We start from the raw sequence: 18,834 nt of genomic DNA, 5'->3' as shown, positions 1-18,834 counted from the left end.
CGTTACACCCAAGGCAGTTACACCCTCACAGATCTGGAATACGCGGACGACACCACACTATTCTGCTCCACTCTTGACCAGATAAAAGAAGCCTTGGAAACCTACCAAGAGGAAGCCAACAAACTGGGTCTGAAGGTAAGCTGGCCCAAAACAAAATTAATGCACATTAGAGGTCCCCCCTCCGCTGCATATCAGTGGAGAGGAGGTTGGGTTTGTGACCTCCTTCACCTACCTCGGGTCCATCATCACCAACGATGGAAACATTTCACCAGAGATAAACCGGAGACGTGTCCTGGCAGCCAGTGCCATGAAAACACTTTGGAAGCCGCTGTGGAGACACCACTGCATATCAAGAGCGACCAAACTAAGGATTTATAACACCTGAGTCCTCTCCATCCTCCTCTACGGAGCAGATACCCAGCCTCTCAACAAGACCCTTGCTGCCAGAATCGATGGCTTTGACACCAGAGCACTGCGCTCAATAGAGGGGATAAAATGGCAAGATAGGGTTTCCAACATCATGCTGCAGGAACGCACCCAACAGCCCCCTGCGTCCCACCTGGCAGCACAGCGTCGGATGCGCTGGTATGGCCATGTCAAAAGGCTCCCCTTGGAACAGCCTACTCACGCTATCCTCCACTTCCAACCTAAAGCTGCCGGCTGGAAACGCCCCCGCGGTGCCCCCCGCACCCGATGGATTGATGCCATCACTAGGGACCTACACCAAATGGACCTGTCGCTTGCTGAAGCTGAGTCTCGCACTGGACCGACCCAAATGGAGAAGATTGGTGAAACCGATTGGCTCTACTCATGGCGTCGCCCCCGTCGCCGAGCAAGAGACCTGATGATGATGATGATGATGATGACTTAGAAATTGAAAATGTGCAAACAAAAAGGTAAGTTCTCTTGAAAAAAAATAAAAATAAATCAAATAAAATAAAATGTATGTTTTTGTACCTTATGTGTGTTTTGTCATGTATGTCATTGCTGCTGCAACACTGGAATTTCCCTTTGGGGATTAATTAAGTATCTTTATCTTTACACACACACACGCACACACACACACATTACAGGGTCACCTCATTGCCGTACGGCGTCTCCCACGTACAGCGCCTGGGTTCGGTCAGCGGCCAGCCCCCTGAAGATCTTACTGATGAGGATCGGCATCTTGTTCTCCCTGCCGCCCTTGATGCTCACCCCGAGCCCGCCGACCTCCTGCTTCGACACCCGGACGCAGCGCTTGCGGTTGGCGATCGCCTCCGGTACCGGCTCCGGGGAGTCGGCGAATGGACCGGCTCCGGGGTGCTGTTCTCCGGGGTGACCGGCGGTGTTGTTGTTGCCGTTGTACGAGCCGTTGAGCGCCCCGTCCTCGCAGCTCACCGTCAGCGAGTCCTCGCTCAGCTCGGCCAAAACTTTGTGCCACCGCTCCCGCACCCACACCTCCACGGAGCCACTTTTCCGCACCGCGGCCACACCGGCCGCCGTGACCACAACCGCCATCTGGGCCGCCGCCACCCGGACTCGGACGTCGCCCCCCACCGCCCCACTCACAAGTTTGCTGAGGGACTTGTCCGGGCTCCGGCTCCGGCTCCGGCTCCGGCTCCGGGACTGAGACTCCGCCGCTCCGGCTCCGCCTCCCCCGGACTCTACACCCTCGTCCGCGCTGGGTGGAGTTTTACTCCATCTCACCTCCTAATATTGTGACTTTGTTCTGCTATTCCGGCCACACCGCAGCTGGAAGCAGCAATGAGCGCCCTGTCCAGACGTGGTGAATGCACATGGATCCAGACTGAGTGTGGACGCAGCTTGAGGCGGGTTTTGCTGGTCACACCTGCTTTTATGTCACCAGGCTCCAAACAATTACAACAAACAACATCGATTTTTTTTTTTTTTTTAACAAATCGTCTCTTATTGTATCTGGAAATATTTACAAATAAATATTCGCTTTTTACAAATTTCCTTTTTATTTTAACTCATTGTATTTTATTTTATTTTTTACAAATCTCCGCATGTGACGTCACACGGTATATTGACTCACCCGTGACATACAATAGATCGAGTGCGTTGACGCGATTCAACTAAAGAATCGTTTGAACTTCGTAATTGAAAGCCAATATGACCAGATGACAGAAGGTCTGTAAATATCCACATCCAGGGCGGTGTTGTGTTGCGGGCCCACGCTCATCCATTCACGCCGTGGAGTGCGATCGGGGGCGCGCTCGAAGGAACGTGCCCGTGCAGGTTTGGAGCGGCCTCCACGTTTCAGAAACTTTTGAGGTGGAGAGAAGCCCCCACCCCCGCCGGGCAATGCCCCTGACCTTTGACCTTTATTATCATTTCAAACTAATATCTCTCTGCTGTGCAGTCAACGGTTATCATTATTATCACAAGGATGAGAAGGATTTCTTATCTTACTGTATTTGCACAGTTGGGGTTGAGCTTGACCTCCAGGGGTTAATAAAGGTTGTTTTTTGAAATCGTATTTTCTATCATAATTGTATTTATAACACTGTTAACATTCATTTGAGTTTGCTGCTCCTCTCCGTGTCAATCAGTGAATTCCAAAAATCAAGTGACAGTGGCTGCATTGCTTTTAAAGCGCGGCGCAAGTGTCTACAAACAATAAAGGATCAGTTGTTCTTGTGATCGTACACAACAACACAGTGCAACCTTTTCTTCCTTATCTGCACAGTTGAAATGAACAAAAAAAGTTCATGGTTTAACATTTATTGAACTTAAACTGAGTAAAAAGTGGCAAATATCACACAATCAATCATCATTAGTGTAGTAGAGTAAATATATGGGGGGGTCTATGTTAAAACATATGAAACAATAATAATAATAATAATAATAAAAATAATAACAACAATAACAATAAATAATTATAATAATAATAATAATAACAATCATAATAACAACAACAAAAATAAAAATAAATTATTACAACTACTACTACTACTACTACTACTAATAATAATAATAATATTAAAAATATATATATTATAATAATAATAATAACTTCTGCTGCCGACCTCCTGGGCCTAGGGGAACCACGGACCCCCATTTGGGAACCCTGCAATAGGCCACAAGCTGCCAGAATCCACTCACCTTCGCCTTCCCACGCACTGAGCCATCAGTGGAGTAGTTCCCTCCATCTACTGGAGAGAACTTTTACAGCCTCCACCCCCCTCTCACCAAAGCAGGGTGGGGCGTGATTCATTTTAAATCACATGTCTTAATGCATCAGGCCACACAAAGAATCCTGCATTCAAGGTAACAGTCATCGCTTTTCTCACCATATTCAGCTCCAGACTTGCTGGATTTGACAACAAATAGCCAATTGCAATTATGCCGCTTGACCATGTTGTTTTGAGAATAGTATGGGAGAATTATGACAGAAAATATATTTTTAAATACCTTGCTGTGAGTGTCTCTATCCACATGTACGGGTTTAGGGAGGGAGACGTGGTCGTTCTGGCAGTGGAGCGCCGACATGGCGAGGATTGAATTAATAATGAAAACACAAAGGCTTGCTGGCAAAACAGGAAGATCAAATGGAGGGCATGATTGGAGTCTGTTTGGCGTCATGCACCACACACTACCCCCGAAAGACAAAACAACATGTATGAAAACTCTCCCAGCCGGGTCCGACCCATCGGCCTCTTTAGTGCAGACGGGTCGGTAAAGCTGCGCCGTCACGGAGCCAAGCCAGCCCCGCCCCTTGCAGGCGTGGCTCAACCACGCCATCTCGTCTGCCACAGTTGCCTTATCTTTGAAAGCCAGAAATCATGGGATTTAAAATGGCTGGCTTGATTACCATGAACATGTATTAAATATTAGGGCCGCTTCATCCCAGTCTCACTTTTTCAAGAACATTGTTACCGTTATGCATTAAAGATAATTAGCAATACACAATACCAAAGAGGGGGGGTGATTCCAAGAATAACCATTTTGGCTTAATGAGGTATAGGGATTACAGCAAAGTTTTACTTTCATATGCAAATTCTTCATCAGATGAAATGTGCATTCTTTGTTGTGGTCATGGCCTTCAAAGAAAGACTGCAATATTACTAATGCGGATGGAAGCAAGGTTGTTAATGAATTGTTTTTTTAAAGCCTTCATTCACTGGCTAGGTCGGACCACAACACACGGTTGTTTTACTGCAACTGTACCAAATGGCATCCTGACAATTACACCCTTTTACTGTTCTTGGAGACGCCACCCAGCCAGTGAAGAGGGTTTTGTCCATTTGTCATTTCCAATTCAAGAGATAAATGCCTTGATCTCATTGATCCCGACCCCACACAGTCAGAAATCTCTCTTCCTTCTGCCCTTTTGATCTTCTTTATCCCCCTTGTTCAGTCTTTCCTGCTTCCCCCAAAACCCAGGAAGCATGCTGAACTTATGGGGTAAAAATAATAAAGATGAAAAACAAGGATTTTAAGAAATTGGGAGGTGAGATGAGGATCAAAGACAATTCTATTCATAGTTTGAAGCCTTTATTGTTCAAAAACCAAATCTCCACAGTGAAGCTAATATGTGGAAGCGACAGGTAAAGCACAAAGAAACCAGCGGCATAAAGTCCAAAAACAGTTCTGTTCACATCAAACAAAACATTTAAAAATAAGCTTTTACGATGGAAAAAAGAGAAAATCACAGAAAGGGAGAAATGGGAAAGATAGAATGATGTCAGTGTTATCTTTACAAAACGTACCTTTGAAAATATCGAGCAGTTTTCACAGACACAAAAACTGTTGAAAAATGTTGTTTAAAGAGTACCTCACACAGTATGTTTTAAATGTTTGTAATTTCATTAACTCATTTCAGTGGCTGTAAGTCGCTCTGGATTAAAGCATCTGATAAAGGTATATAAAACTGTAAACTGTTTTAGCCACTGAGGTGTCTTGGAATGTGTGGCGTCCCAAGACAGTACCCATTGTATAAGATAATGATTAACAGACGGTGCCAGGGGTCTCAAGAGAGAGAGAGAGACCATTGTCAGGGGTCCCAGTGATAAGGGAGGTGAAATGTGAAGGGTGACCTATGTAGGGGAATCAGATGGTCAACATTGTCTCTGGTCAAGCATAACAGCACCTGGCCGAGTTTCATTCGACAGAGAATCCATCCGGCTCGGTTTGTCTCCTGGACGTCCATGGCAAGTCTGGTCTAATGCTGTTCTTTTGTAATGAATCTATTATTTCACTCAAGTCAGCGTCAGCGGTCACTCCTTCTTCATCAACACATCAAATTCATCAAGAAGCTACAAAGTGACATCACAAACAGGATCTGTTGGGCCTCACCTGCTGATGCTGCCTGCTCCAGCGAATTTCCACTTTAAAACCTTAGGGTGAGTGCTATCTCAAAAATTGAGCTGTGTGTGGTTCTTGGAGCGGTAGTGTTTTGTGCAGACAGGCTGCACTGACAAGAGCAGATTGTGCGGAGATAGAGATGATGTGTTGATGTGTGAAGTGAGTTTCTAAATTTGGGTTTATTAAGTTGTAAAAAACGTAAATAAGGGGAATAAGAGAATAATAAACGAAGAGAAAGAGAATTAAGTTGTGAAGTAAAGAGTTACAAGTTAAAGGCTTAAAAGATGAAAAATAAAGTTTGAGAAAAAATGGGGAAAAGCAGGGCTGAACCAGCCTAGGAGAATGAGTGCACATTGAACATGCATGCTGAAAGAATCTGATTAAAAAGATAATTTCTTAAAAGTTTGGCCAAAGCGAAAATTTAAAAGTCTGGCCAAAGTGAAAATCTTGATGAAATTAGAAAAGTATAAATGAGTCGACGTTAAAAGTATAAAGTTAAGCGCTGTTGAAGTTATTGGAGAATCAGATGTGCTGCCGGGGAGACATGGCTTTTTCCATTAGGGGTGTGAGTGTGCCGCGGCTAAAGAGGTGTGAAGAAATTTGTGTATTGTTTGTGTATATGTATAAATGATATATAGAATATATGGGTTATTAAATAGGTATACATATGTGGTGAGCAGTTGAATAATAAAACATAAAGAGAAACATTTCTTGCCCCTTAAGTGATAAATATATATGAGCCTGTTTACGGACTTTGTAAAGCTGATGATAAGGATTATGAGCCTTTTTCTTTAAGGACGTTTGATAAATATATATGAGCCTTTTTCTTTCAAGGACGTTTTGTACATTTGATCGAGGATATGGGCTGACGCAGCATATACACGAACCCACCCACCGATATGGGAACACATTAGACCTACTGATAACAGCAGGGTTAGATATTGAGAACGTGCCGGTGCAACAAATGCCCATTTCCCGACCATTATTGCGTGTTCTATGAGACAAAACTTATTTCTCCAAAATAATTTCAGAAAATACAGGTAACCACAGAGTGCTTTTCTCCACTATCGATCGGCTGATAAATGCGCCCCCCCCATCTCCACCACAGCAGTCAGCCGGGAAGTGTGAGGAGTTTGCGCTCTTCTTTGAGGATAAAATAACCATGATCAGAGCGAGCATCACCCCTGACGTAAACTTAGACGAGATCAGTCAATCTCACAGAAAAGAAGTAACCATGAAGGATTTCGCCTGCATTACACTGTCAGACCTCTGCAAGACTGTTGACGAATGTAGCTCAGCCACCTCCTGCCTTGACCCTGTACCAACGGCATTCTTAAAGCGGGTATTTGATAGTGTCGCGAGTCACATCCTGATGATCATAAACATGTCACTTCAAACTGGCATCTTTCCAGACGCCTTCAAAACAGCTGTGGTGAAACCGCTACTAAAGAAGGCCAATCTAGATGTGAACGAATTGAAAAACTATAGGCCAATATCCAATCTTCCCTTCGTCAGTAAGGTACTCGAGAAGATAGTTTCAGTACAAATAAACTCTTTTCTCAAAGAACATAACATAATGGAAGAATTACAGTCAGGCTTTAGAACAAATCACAGCACACAAACTGCCCTCACTAAAATAGTTAGTGATCTCAGGCTGAACGCTGATGCAAACAAGGTCTCGATCCTTGTCCTGCTAGACCTGAGCGCAGCATTTGATACAACTGACCATGACATCCCAATCAATCGTTTTGAAAGGCTGGTTGGTCTCTCCGGCAACGTGCTCAATTGGTTCAGAACATTCATTATAGGGAGGAAGTTCTACGTTAAGCTGGGAGATCATGTATCAGAGAAACATGACAGCTGCTTGGGAGTGGCGCAAGGAAGGTACCTTGGCCCTTTGCTTTTCTCACTATACATGCTGCCACTTGGGCACACCATTAGAGAGCACGATGTACGCTTCCATAGCTATGCCGATGACACACAGCTATACATCTCGGCAGAACCAAATGATGAGCAATAACTTCCTGAAGCTAAATGAAAACAAAACTGAAATCCTTCTGATTGCCCCCCCCCCAAAAAGGGACATGCTACTTAAAAACCTGGGGAAACTGGCACCCTGGGTCAAACCTGAGGTTACAAGTTTGGGTGTCATTCTAGACTCTGACCAAAGCTTCAAGTCCCATATTAACAAGGTGAGGAAAGTTTCATTTTTTCACCTTAGAAATATACAAGAGCCAAAAGGATGCTGAAAAGCTGATTCACGCCTTTGTATCAAGCCGGCTTGACTACTGTAATGCACTTCTCACTGGCCTTCCCAAAGTAACTACTGAAAGGCTGCAGCTCATCTACTGCTGGCCTGTTAGAAGCACCGAGTAATACACAGAAGAGAATCGGGAGTGCAGCCTTCCAAACTTATGCCCCAAAGCTTTGGAATGCACTACCTATAGATATTAGGAAAGCCGGCTTGTTTGCCATCTTTAAAAGAAAACTAAAAACGCATCTATTCACTCTGGCGTACAACTAGAGCTCTCCTGCACTGCTACGTCCACTGCACTGCTACTTCCTACCGGCCGTACCGACTGTTTTACTGCTGTACCTACTGTACCTAGTAGGCCTACCTAGACTTTTATTGTTTTATCAGCACTTTGTAACTCTACGGTTCTCTAGTTGTTTTTCCCAAACGTGTGTCATCACCTTGTGTCGCAGCTGTGGAGAGACAGGGCCAGTAGACATCGACTGCGGAAACTGTGCTTTGGCTTGTTTTTAATCTTCTAATTCTTATTAATGTTTTTGATTTTCAATCTTCTAATTCTTATGATTAATGGCTTGATTTGAATCTTTTATTCCTTATTATTATCTGATTAATGTTTTTCAGTTTCATTGTTGGTTAAATCTTTTACTCTGTAATGCGCTGTTGTACAGCACTTTGAGTTGCATTTATTGTTGGAAAGGTGCGATATAAATACATTTTTACTTACTTACTAACCATGAGCTGTCCTAGCATTAGCCGTATTAGCATGAGCCGTGTTAGAATTAGCCGCATTAGCATTAGCCGTCTTAGCAAAAGCCGCCTTGGAATTAGCCATATTAGCATAAGCCTTCTTAGTCTTAGCCGTCTTAGCATTAGCCGTATTAGCATTAGCCGTCTAAGCATGAGCCCTCTTAGAATTAGCCAACTAACTTTGAGCCCTCCTAGCATTAGCCGTATTAGCCTGAGCCGTATTAACATTAGCCGTCTTAGCATAAGCTGTCTTAGCATGAGCCACCTTAGCATGAGCCACCTTAGCATTAGCTGTCCTAGCATGAGCCGTCTTAGAATTAGCCGTTGTTAGAAATAATATGACGCCTCTGGTTGGAAACAGTTCTTTGTGACCAGTCGCTCACACATTGTTTCCAGTACGTTTCCTATTGCGTGCATGTTGCTCATGCTGTTTGCACGTACATAGGTCTTTGTGATCCATTTATCCTTTGAGGACCCGCTGAGGGGAGACTTCATAAGGGTCGAGAAAAGAGAGAGAGGGGGTTGAGACCTAGCGAACTGACCCTGCTCGATAGCTCTGTCAGGGAGACAAGGGATTAGACCCAGAGACTCTGTTATACTTTTTGATTCTGCTTGACAATAAATATGACCGACTCCTAGAGTCCTGTTACGTCTTCTGATTGACGCTCCAACCCATCAACGAGCACGCGGAGAACCTCGAAGGTAATTATCATACTTGAATCCATAGTAATTGATTAAAACAGGTTAAGACAACTGAACAACTTGGTGATGCTTCGAGGAGGATATATCTTTTTCTCCGAACACTAACACTAGTACAGCTGTCCTAGCATTAGCCGTCTTAGCATGAGCTGTATTAGCATTTGCCGTATTAGCATTAACCGTATAAGCATGAGCCGTATTAGCATGAGCTGTCTTAGAATTAGCCGTCTAACATGAGCGGTATTAGCATTAGCAGTCTAACCGTGAGCTTAATTAGCATTAGCCGTATTAGCATTAGGCGTCTTAGCATTAACCGGGTAACCATGAGCTGAATTAGCATTAGCCGTATAAGCATTGGTTGCTTTAACAGTAGCCGTCTTACCATGAGCTGAATAAGCATTAGCCGTATTAGCATTAGCCGTCTGGGCATTAGCCGTCTAACCATGAGCTGAATTAGCATTAGTTGTTTTAGCATTAGCAGTCTAACCATGGGCTGAATTAGCATTAGCCGTCTTAGCATTAGCCGGGTAACCATGAGCTGAATTAGCATTAGCCGTATTAGCATTAGTTGCTTTAACATTAGCAGTCTAACCTTGGGCTGAATTAGCATTAGCCGTATTAGCATTAGCCGTATAAGCATGAGCCGTATTAGCATGAGCTGTCTTAGAATTAGCCGTCTAACATGAGCTGAATTAGCATTAGCGGTCTAACCGTGAGCTGAATTAGCATTAGCCGTATTATCATTAGCCGTATTAGCAATAGCCGTATAAGCATGAGCCGTATTAGCATGAGCTGTCTTAGAATTAGCCGTCTTAGCATCAGCTGTCCTAGCATTAGCCGTATTAGCATGAGCCGTATTAAAATTAGTTGTCTTTGCATTAGCCGTCTAACCATGGGCTGTCCTAGCGTTAGCCAAATTAGCATGAGCTGTATTAGCATTTGCCGTATTAGCATTAGCCGTATAAGCATGAGCCGTATTAGCATGAGCTGTCTTAGAATTAGCCGTCTAACATGAGCTGTTTTAGCATTAGCGGTCTAACCGTGAGCTGAATTAGCATTAGCCGTATTATCATTAGCCGTATTAGCAATAGCCGTATACGCATGAGCCGTATTAGCATGAGCTGTCTTAGAATTAGCCGTCTTAGCATCAGCTGTCCTAGCATTAGCCGTATTAGCATGAGCCGTATTAAAATTAGTTGTCTTTGCATTAGCCGTCTAACCATGGGCTGTCCTAGCGTTAGCCAAATTAGCATGAGCTGTATTAGCATTTGCCGTATTAGCATTAGCCGTATAAGCATGAGCCGTATTAGCATGAGCTGTCTTAGAATTAGCCGTCTAACATGAGCTGTTTTAGCATTAGCGGTCTAACCGTGAGCTGAATTAGCATTAGCCGTATTATCATTAGCCGTATTAGCAATAGCCGTATACGCATGAGCCGTATTAGCATGAGCTGTCTTAGAATTAGCCGTCTTAGCATCAGCTGTCCTAGCATTAGCCGAATTAGCATTAGCTGTATTAGCATGAGCCGTATTAAAATTAGTTGTCTTTGCATTAGCCGTCTAACCATGGGCTGTCCTAGCGTTAGCCAAATTAGCATGAGCTGTATTAGCATTTGCCGTATTAGCATTAGCCGTATAAGCATGAGTCGTATTAGCATGAGCTGTCTTAGAATTAGCCGTCTAACATGAGCTGTATTAGCATTAGCCGTATAAGCATGAGCCGTATTAGCATGAGCCGTTTGAGAAAGAGCCGTCTTAGCATGAGCCGTCTTGGAATTAGCATTAGTTGTTTTAGCATTAGCGGTCTAACCGTGAGCTGAATTAGCATTAGCCATATTATCATTAGCCGTCTTGGCATTAGCCGTCTAACCATGAGCTGAATTAGCATTAGTTGTTTTAGCATTAGCAGTCTAACCATGGGCTGAATTAGCATTAGCCGTATTTGCATTAGCCGTCTTAGCATTAGCCGGGTAACCATGAGCTGAATTAGCATTAGCCGTATTAGCATTAGTTGCTTTAACATTAGCAGTCTAACCTTGGGCTGATTTAGCATTAGCCGTATTAGCATTAGCCGTCCTTGCGTTAGCCAAATTAGCATGAGCTGTATTAGCATTTGCCGTATTAGCAATAGCCGTATAAGCATGAGCCGTATTAGCATGAGCTGTCTTAGAATTAGCCGTCTAACATGAGCTGTATTAGCAATAGCCGTATAAGCATGAGCCGTTTTAGAAAGAGCCGTCTTAGCATGAGCCGTCTTAGAATTATCATTAGCCGTCTTGGCATTAGCCGTCTAACCATGAGCTGAATTAGCATTAGCCGTATTAGCATTGGTTGCTTTAACATTAGCCGTCTAACCATGAGCTGAATTAGCATTAGTTGTTTTAGCATTAGCAGTCTTACCATGAGCTGAATTAGCATTAGCCGTATTAGCATTGGTTGCTTTAACATTAGCCGTCTAACCATGAGCTGAATTAGCATTAGTTGTTTTAGCATTAGCAGTCTTACCATGAGCTGAATTAGCATTAGCCGTCTGGGCATTAGCCGTCTAACCATGAGCTAAATTTGCATTAGTTGTTTTAGCATTAGCAGTCTAACCATGGGCTGAATTAGCATTAGCCGTATTAGCATTAGCCGTCTTAGCATTAGCCGGGTAACCATGAGCTGAATTAGCATTAGCCGTATTAGTATTAGTTGCTTTAACATTAGCAGCCTAACCTTGGGCTGAATTAGCATTAGCCGTATTAGCATTAGCCGTCTTAGCATTAGCCGTCTAACCATGAGCTGAATTAGCATTAGCATTAGGTGAGATGAGGAGACGATTCCATTCGTAGTTTGAAGCCTTTATTGTTCAAACCAAAAAGCAAATGTCCTCAGTGAAGCACAAAGAAACCAACGTCATCAAGTCCAAAAACAGTTCTGTTCACATCAAACTAAACATTTAAAAAGAAGCTTTTACGATGGAAACAAGAGAAAAACACCAAAAAAGGGAGAAATGGAGGAAAAAAAGAATGATGTCCATGTTATTTTTACAAACATTATAAGTGATGACATCAAGTAAAGAACACCTCACACAACATGTTGTAAATGTTTGTCATGTCACTCACTCATTGTAGTGGCTGCAAGTGGCTCTGGATGAAAGCATCTGAACAATGGAGATCAAAGTGTAAAGATACAAATGTGCTGTGGCTGGATGAGAGCTCATTGTTTTCACCTCAGAGCTGTGATCCTCAGTGACACATTTGGGCTAAACGCTGGATAGATCTTCTCGGTGAATGTGCAGCCTGTGAAGGAGTAGATATGATCCTTTGCCTCCACATGGTAGAAGGAAACTAGCCCTTCCTCGTAGTCTACAAACACCCCAACTTTGGACATATTTTGTTTCCAGGATAGTTTAACCCCAGAACAAGTTCTTTTATTTCCACGTATAAACCAGTAGCCATCTTCAGTGCTGAGAGATAAACGTCCCTTCCTGTTGACTGACTCTTTGAACACTCCTAAACACCAGTACTTCCCTTCCACCTCAACCTCATAATAGAATCTCCCTGAAGTGAAACCTTCTTTTCCCAGAACAAAACTACAATAATCAAATCGTTTTGGATTATCAGGGAGCTGCTGAGGTTTGTCTCCACGTGTCACTTGTTTGCCATCACCAGGCACTATCAGCTGTGGTTGTGCTGTATCAGGGTCCAGGGTCACATCCACTGTGTACAGCTGCTGCATCAGCCTCAGTCTGACATCTATCGCTAAGTTTTCCAGATCTTCCTGGACCAGAATTCTCTGCACCTCCTGAGCGATTGTCTTCTCCAACTGTGCTACGGCCAATCCAAGCCTCGGCCGATGGAGATGAGTGCGTACGGGTATATCAGACAAGTCCTTGGCATGTGGAGAGGAGAAGACGGATGGGAGGCGCTGGAGGAGCTGGAGGTGGTCCTCAGCGTGTGAGAGATGCTCCATCTCGCTGCTCCTCCGCTGGAGCTCTGTGATTTCCTGCTCCAGCTCTGTGATGCACTCTTCAGCCTGTTTCTCTGCTGCTTTTTGCTTCTCTTCGATGGCTGAGATCAGCTCATCCTGCTTCGTCCGGACGGAGGCCATCAAAGCGGCGACGGCCTCCGCCCACTCCGCTATCTCTTTCTCTGCGACTGTCTTACCCTCCTCCACCGAGCGCTCGATCTCTTCCACCTTCCGTCGTCGTTGTTCTATCATCTCCTGATATTCCGGTATCCTCTTCCCCAGCTGGACCTTGCGGCGCTCGTACTCTTCCTCTACGGGCACCGTTTCGTGACCCTTGTGTTCCGTGCACATGACGCAAACACAGAGCTGCTCAGTCCTGCAGTAGAGATCTAAAAGCTTATCGTGTTTCTTACAGATCCTGTCCTCCAGGTTCTCTACAGGGTTGATCAGCTTGTGTCTCTTCAGGGCTGCCACCCTCTGATGGGGCTCCAGGTGAGTCTCACAAAAAGAGGCTGAACACACCAGGCAGGACTTCAGGGCCTTGAGCTTGGTGCCTGGACAGAAGTCACAGAGCGCCGCCCCTTCCTCTTGGTTGTGGTGGTTGGAACCGGCAGCTTTAACATGAACAGCCATCTTGAAATGAGCAGCCACCACCTCAGATATTAAAGTATTGACACAGACATCGGGTCTTTTTTCAAATGACTTTTTACACATTGGGCAATTATACTCTTCACATTCGTCCCAATATTTGGTGACACAGGCCTTGCAGAAGTTGTGTCCACATGAAAGTGAAACAGGTTTTGCAAACACGTCCAGACAGATGGAACATATGAACTGTTCCGGGTCCAGGAGATCGGTGGCTGAGGCCATGGCTGGAGGAGAGGAGAGAGGAGAGAATGACACAGAGACATGGGGAGCAGATGACAACAAGAGCAAAGCTTATTTTTGTTTCCGTGGTTTAGAACCAGGAGCTCATTCACAAGGTCACCAACTTCAACCTTTCAAACATATATTTGGTGGTGAATTGTGTTGTCAGAACAGTCTTTTTTCAAAAAATACTCAAACTACATGATGACTGACATGAAATGCAACAGGATTTGACCATTTTACTAAAATGACTGCAAAAATAAAACACTTCCCCCTCCACCCTACTGCTTGTTTCTGTTGATGATCTCAATGAACGTCACAAGTTTATGCTCCACAAAGCTCCCAAAAACCCTCTGCTCAACACGTCACTTGATCAAATATTTTCATTAAAAAAAAACAACGACCGACCAAGAATCACAGACATTCAAGACAGAACTGACCTGTATCCTTCGTGTGACTGTGAAAGAGAAACTGGATTCTTTTAAGTTTCATTTCCTTGAAAGTGAGAAGCACCACCTACATAGCTCCACCTTTTACTGACAGTCAGCCCACCCCAGCAGCCAAAAAACAAATAAGATTGATTTCATATATCAAAGTTGTTCTTATTATTACAATGTATTATCAATATTATTATTATTATGATTTCATTATTGTTATTAGTAATTTGAATTTATTATTATGCTTATGCTTTTTTATTATTATTATTATTACAATACTTATATATTAACTTAAAATAATACTACTATCTGTAAACTGGTAAATAAAATTATAAGAGAAATGACAAATTCTTTAGCAAACATCACTGACATCATCATTGATCATAACTAGAGCTGTCAAACGATTAAAATCATTGACAGCGACGACAGGTGTGAGATTAATGACATGTTTTTGTTTGGCCAGGGCTACATTCATAGAGTAAAAGGACAAAGTCATATCAATATTGGATCATATTGAATTATTTTAAGTTCAATTTCTGTGACAACCGACCAAGAATCAGACAATTAAGACAGAACTGACCTGTATCCTTCGTGTGACTGTGAAAGAGAAACTGGATTCTTTTAAGTTTCATTTCCTTGAAAGTGAGAAGCACCACCTACATAGCTCCACCTTTTACTGACAGTCAGCCCACCCCAGCAGCCAAAAAACAAATAAGATTGATTTAATATATCAAAGTTATTATTATTACAATGTATTATTATTTCAATGTATTATTACGATTATTATTTAATTATTATTTCATTATTTTTATTAGTCATTTGTATTTCTTATTATGATTATGCTTATTATTATTATTCTTATCATTATCATTTTATTATTATTGCAATACTTATATATTTACTTATAAAACTACTATTAGTAAACTGGTAAATAAAAAAGTATTAGAGAAATGACAAATTCTTTAGCAAACATCACTGACATCATCATTGATCATAACTAGAGCTGTCAAACGATTAAAATCATTGACAGCGATGACAGGTGTGAGATTAATGACATGTTTTTGTTTGGCCAGGGCTACATTCATAGAGTAAGAGGACGATGTCATATCAATTATCTTAACAATCCAGCAGGTGACAGTAAAGTGCAGTAAGTCTACAAAACAACATTTAGGGTCAGGCATATTCTTTGGCTCTTTAATGCTTTTTGGTTCTTCCCAAATACATTTAATATATGATCCCATTTCTTTTTCTCCAACTAGAAATTTGGCTTTGGATGTGATCAAATTTCCTTTAAATGTGACAAGAAAAGATGGAAGTGGTACCATCTGTGGATGATGTTAAATGAAACCTCTTTCATCTTATTGGTTAATGAGTATTTTTCAGTTGGAGTCCAAACTCTCTTCCGGCAAGTATCTATCCCAGTGTTCCGGAATGCATGTCCATACGGGACGGACACAATGTCATTCTGGAACAAGGAAACAACTTTGCTGTTTTTACATAAAGGCTCAAAAGATATTTGTATTTATTTTGATCTTTTAAAGACAAGGCTCTTTGCAGCCATTGACTTTTTCCAGAGTTTTTTTCTAGAATAAGAGTGAAATTCAAAGAACACCTTCTTGTTTGGTCTTTAGTAATAAAACATTCCCAGGTGGGTAACTCAATCTTTGACTGGAATAGAACAAATTGAATGCATGTTACCTAGTAATTCACACTTATTGACATTTAGACAAAGAGCAGATGCTTTAAAAAATACATGGACTCCATCAAGTGAACTGTTGTCTCTGTGTTGTCACGATGAGCTGCACTGAGGCCTCACAGCAAGTTCAACTGTTCTCCACTCAACCCTCCAAGGAACAGGCAGATTGTTGCATCTGGCAGCTTTTCAATGCAGGAAGGTGAAAGGGAAAACATACAAGGTAAAAAACACATCAATCACCATAGGAATTGGATTCCAACAGGAAGGTAATAAAGGTAAGTATGATGTTAGTTATTTTCAGGGTGACACGGTAAGTATAAAAGACATAACTACACAACAACAATTATTTCCCCGCTACAGGTAACGTTCAAACAAGTATTTCACAGTAACTAAAACATTTTCTCCATAGAACATAAATCCTTTGTCAGAGGCTTATATCACTTGCATATGTTCATTAAAATACTCTTGGAAATACTGCAGACTTTACCTACACTAAAGCCAGGAATGGAGGCATTTAGCATTCCAAGTTACAACAACACATTGACACATTTTCACCGTATAATGTCATTTTCCACATTGCAAAGACAAGAGCGTTGTTGTCAATTACAAATGTAAACCTTCACACAAAGATGTACTTAATTCAAACAGCGGTCGGAGTTAAAACCACTGACATAAATAAAGTTAGAAGAACTGACTTTGCAGAGAACGCAAAAAATGCCCCTGTATTTCGAGAATAAACTCGGAATTCCGAGTTCGTAGCCGACTCGAGAATAAACTCGAAAGAACCTTTCGAGAATAAATTCGGAATTCCAATTCGGGGGGAAGCCCCGGCCATTCCACACCCCGAGTTTTCAGGCCCTAGCCCCCGGGGCCGGGGGCAGAGGTGGAACCGATTGAAACCTGTGTCTATCGCAGGGTCATTAGACCCGGGACTGAGACCAGGGATTTTCCTTTCCCACTGATGACAAATGGCAGATGTTGGCAGGTGTTACCAGGTTTTTGGTGCAGTGGGAAAGGGGTATTAGTTCTAGCTGTCTTGCTTGCAGTTGTGCATTAGACGCAAATCAATATGAACTGTCTGTAAACACATCCTCCGGCCTGACCACACTCCCTATGAATGAAATAACTTCAATGAAATCATATTTTCTGACAGATGGCCTGCCCTCCATTCACTCGCATTGTTGTGGTTAAATCTTAACCAAGTTGTTCTGGCAACATCTTGGTTCAGATCATTGTTCAAGAGTTGCTAAACAAGGTCAACAAAGTTGGAGTGACAAATGTATTGGTTTTGCCTGCAAAAAGTGACAGATTTCAGTTTGAAAAGTCTGCGATGATCGCAACAGTGACAGAAAGAAGGAATGATGTTGAAAGCCTTTTCATTTTTGCGACAGGGAAATCACTTCCGGAACTCTTTATTTGGACACAGTTGACGTCAATTGGCAATAAATTGATGACTCACTTACTTGTGCGTGAGTGTGTGCTGCTTGCATGGCAACAGCTGTTACAAATCTAGTGCATGGGAGTGGATGAAGGGCGACGGGGGTTCGTATCAGGGCTGTGATACTGGGAAACGCCTCGCCCACATGGCCCCGCCTCCTTTCTGGCAAGTTCACCAGTTAAGAGACAATTTTTGTCAATCAAATTACCCAAAAAAGAAAAACATGTTGGCGGCGGCGACGTCTTTTCTTCTCTTCAGTTTTTCTTTTGCTGAGCAAGCTGAGCATTGTACAGCACGTCCAGGTGTGAGTGCAGTCCATAAGCTGGTGAGCTGTATGTCATATGTGGCATTGCCCTGCCAGGTGTGATGTATGTAGTCTGTAGAGATATGTGTGATGTCAATATCACATTTCTTTACACTTTTTTAATTTGTTTTTACAGTATGAGAGCACCTCTACAGGCTGCCACAGGAAATCATCTTGCACCTACACCAGCTAGCAGGCCAGGACCGCAATCTTCTCTCTCTCTCTCTCTTTTGTGTTCATGAATTCAAATGTTCATTTGACTTGAACGTGATTGTTGGTTCTAGAGTTGCTCTTCTCACCTAAAACCATTTTTGGGGTTTTTGTATATAGTTTGTGTGACGTCTTCAATAAATCTTTCAAAAGTAAAAACATTGCTTACATTTCTTGCATTGCCCCACTCCCACTCGCCTACAGCCTCATTCCTTTGAGAGTGTGCCAGAGAGAGGGCCCAGCCTGCTGCAGAGCCACACCTCTAATGGCCCCCACCAGGGGGTCGTGCATTTTCAGCTCGTGGCTCATTTCACACCTTGGGTCAAATAAAATAAAGTTGTGATAAAACCTTGTTTTTAACTATTTATAAATCAGATGTGATCAGCTATTTTGACTTCATTAAACAACATGAACAACTTTTGTGTTGACAAAACAGTTTGTTAATATATTCTCGTGTGTTGCTATGACAACATTTCTGGCGCCACACAAAATACAAAAACATACTCTTTATGTCTTGTGTGTTTTAGATCTATCTAAAAGCTGCATAATGATACTGACAAAACTATTGATGGCACATCAATGTTGCTGTGTTTTTCCCTCAAATAGATATATCAAGCACTTTGGAGTCAGAGTGTGTTAAGTTGATTATATTTAGATAAATATCAGACCACACCAAAATCACACTCATCACGCTTCTCTGACTACAGCTTGGTCTTCAGAGGGTTAATGACATTTTCACTGTAAACAAGCCGCCATCGTTCTCCTTTTCCTTTGCACACAAAATACAATAAACCTAAATGAATAAAATAAATAAATCATCATTTTGCCGTCCAGTTTCAGGTGGGACGTGAGATAGAAGCAGTTTGTTGTTTTGTTTGACGTTTTCTCAGGTTCCAGTTTCGTTTGCATTTGAACAACAACG

The 18,834-nt window shown here is 42.5% G+C and overlaps 1 protein-coding gene across 1 annotated transcript; it reads right to left on the bottom strand.

The window, feature by feature from the left end:
- Positions 1 to 12,108: 12,108 nt before the first annotated feature.
- LOC307233609 (E3 ubiquitin-protein ligase TRIM39-like) lies at positions 12,109 to 13,830 on the bottom strand (the record flags this gene model as incomplete). Its single annotated transcript, XM_080004962.1, has 1 exon — positions 12,109 to 13,830. The coding sequence occupies one exon, from the start codon at positions 13,828 to 13,830 to the stop codon at positions 12,217 to 12,219; it is 1,614 nt and encodes a 537-aa protein (XP_079861088.1). The 3' UTR covers positions 12,109 to 12,216.
- Between the last annotated feature and the right edge of the window lie 5,004 nt (positions 13,831 to 18,834).

This window comes from Zeus faber (assembly GCF_960531495.2).
Source record: "Zeus faber genome assembly, chromosome: 8".
Taxonomy (NCBI): domain Eukaryota; kingdom Metazoa; phylum Chordata; class Actinopteri; order Zeiformes; family Zeidae; genus Zeus; species Zeus faber.
This window is presented reverse-complemented; position numbering and strand designations above follow the sequence as displayed.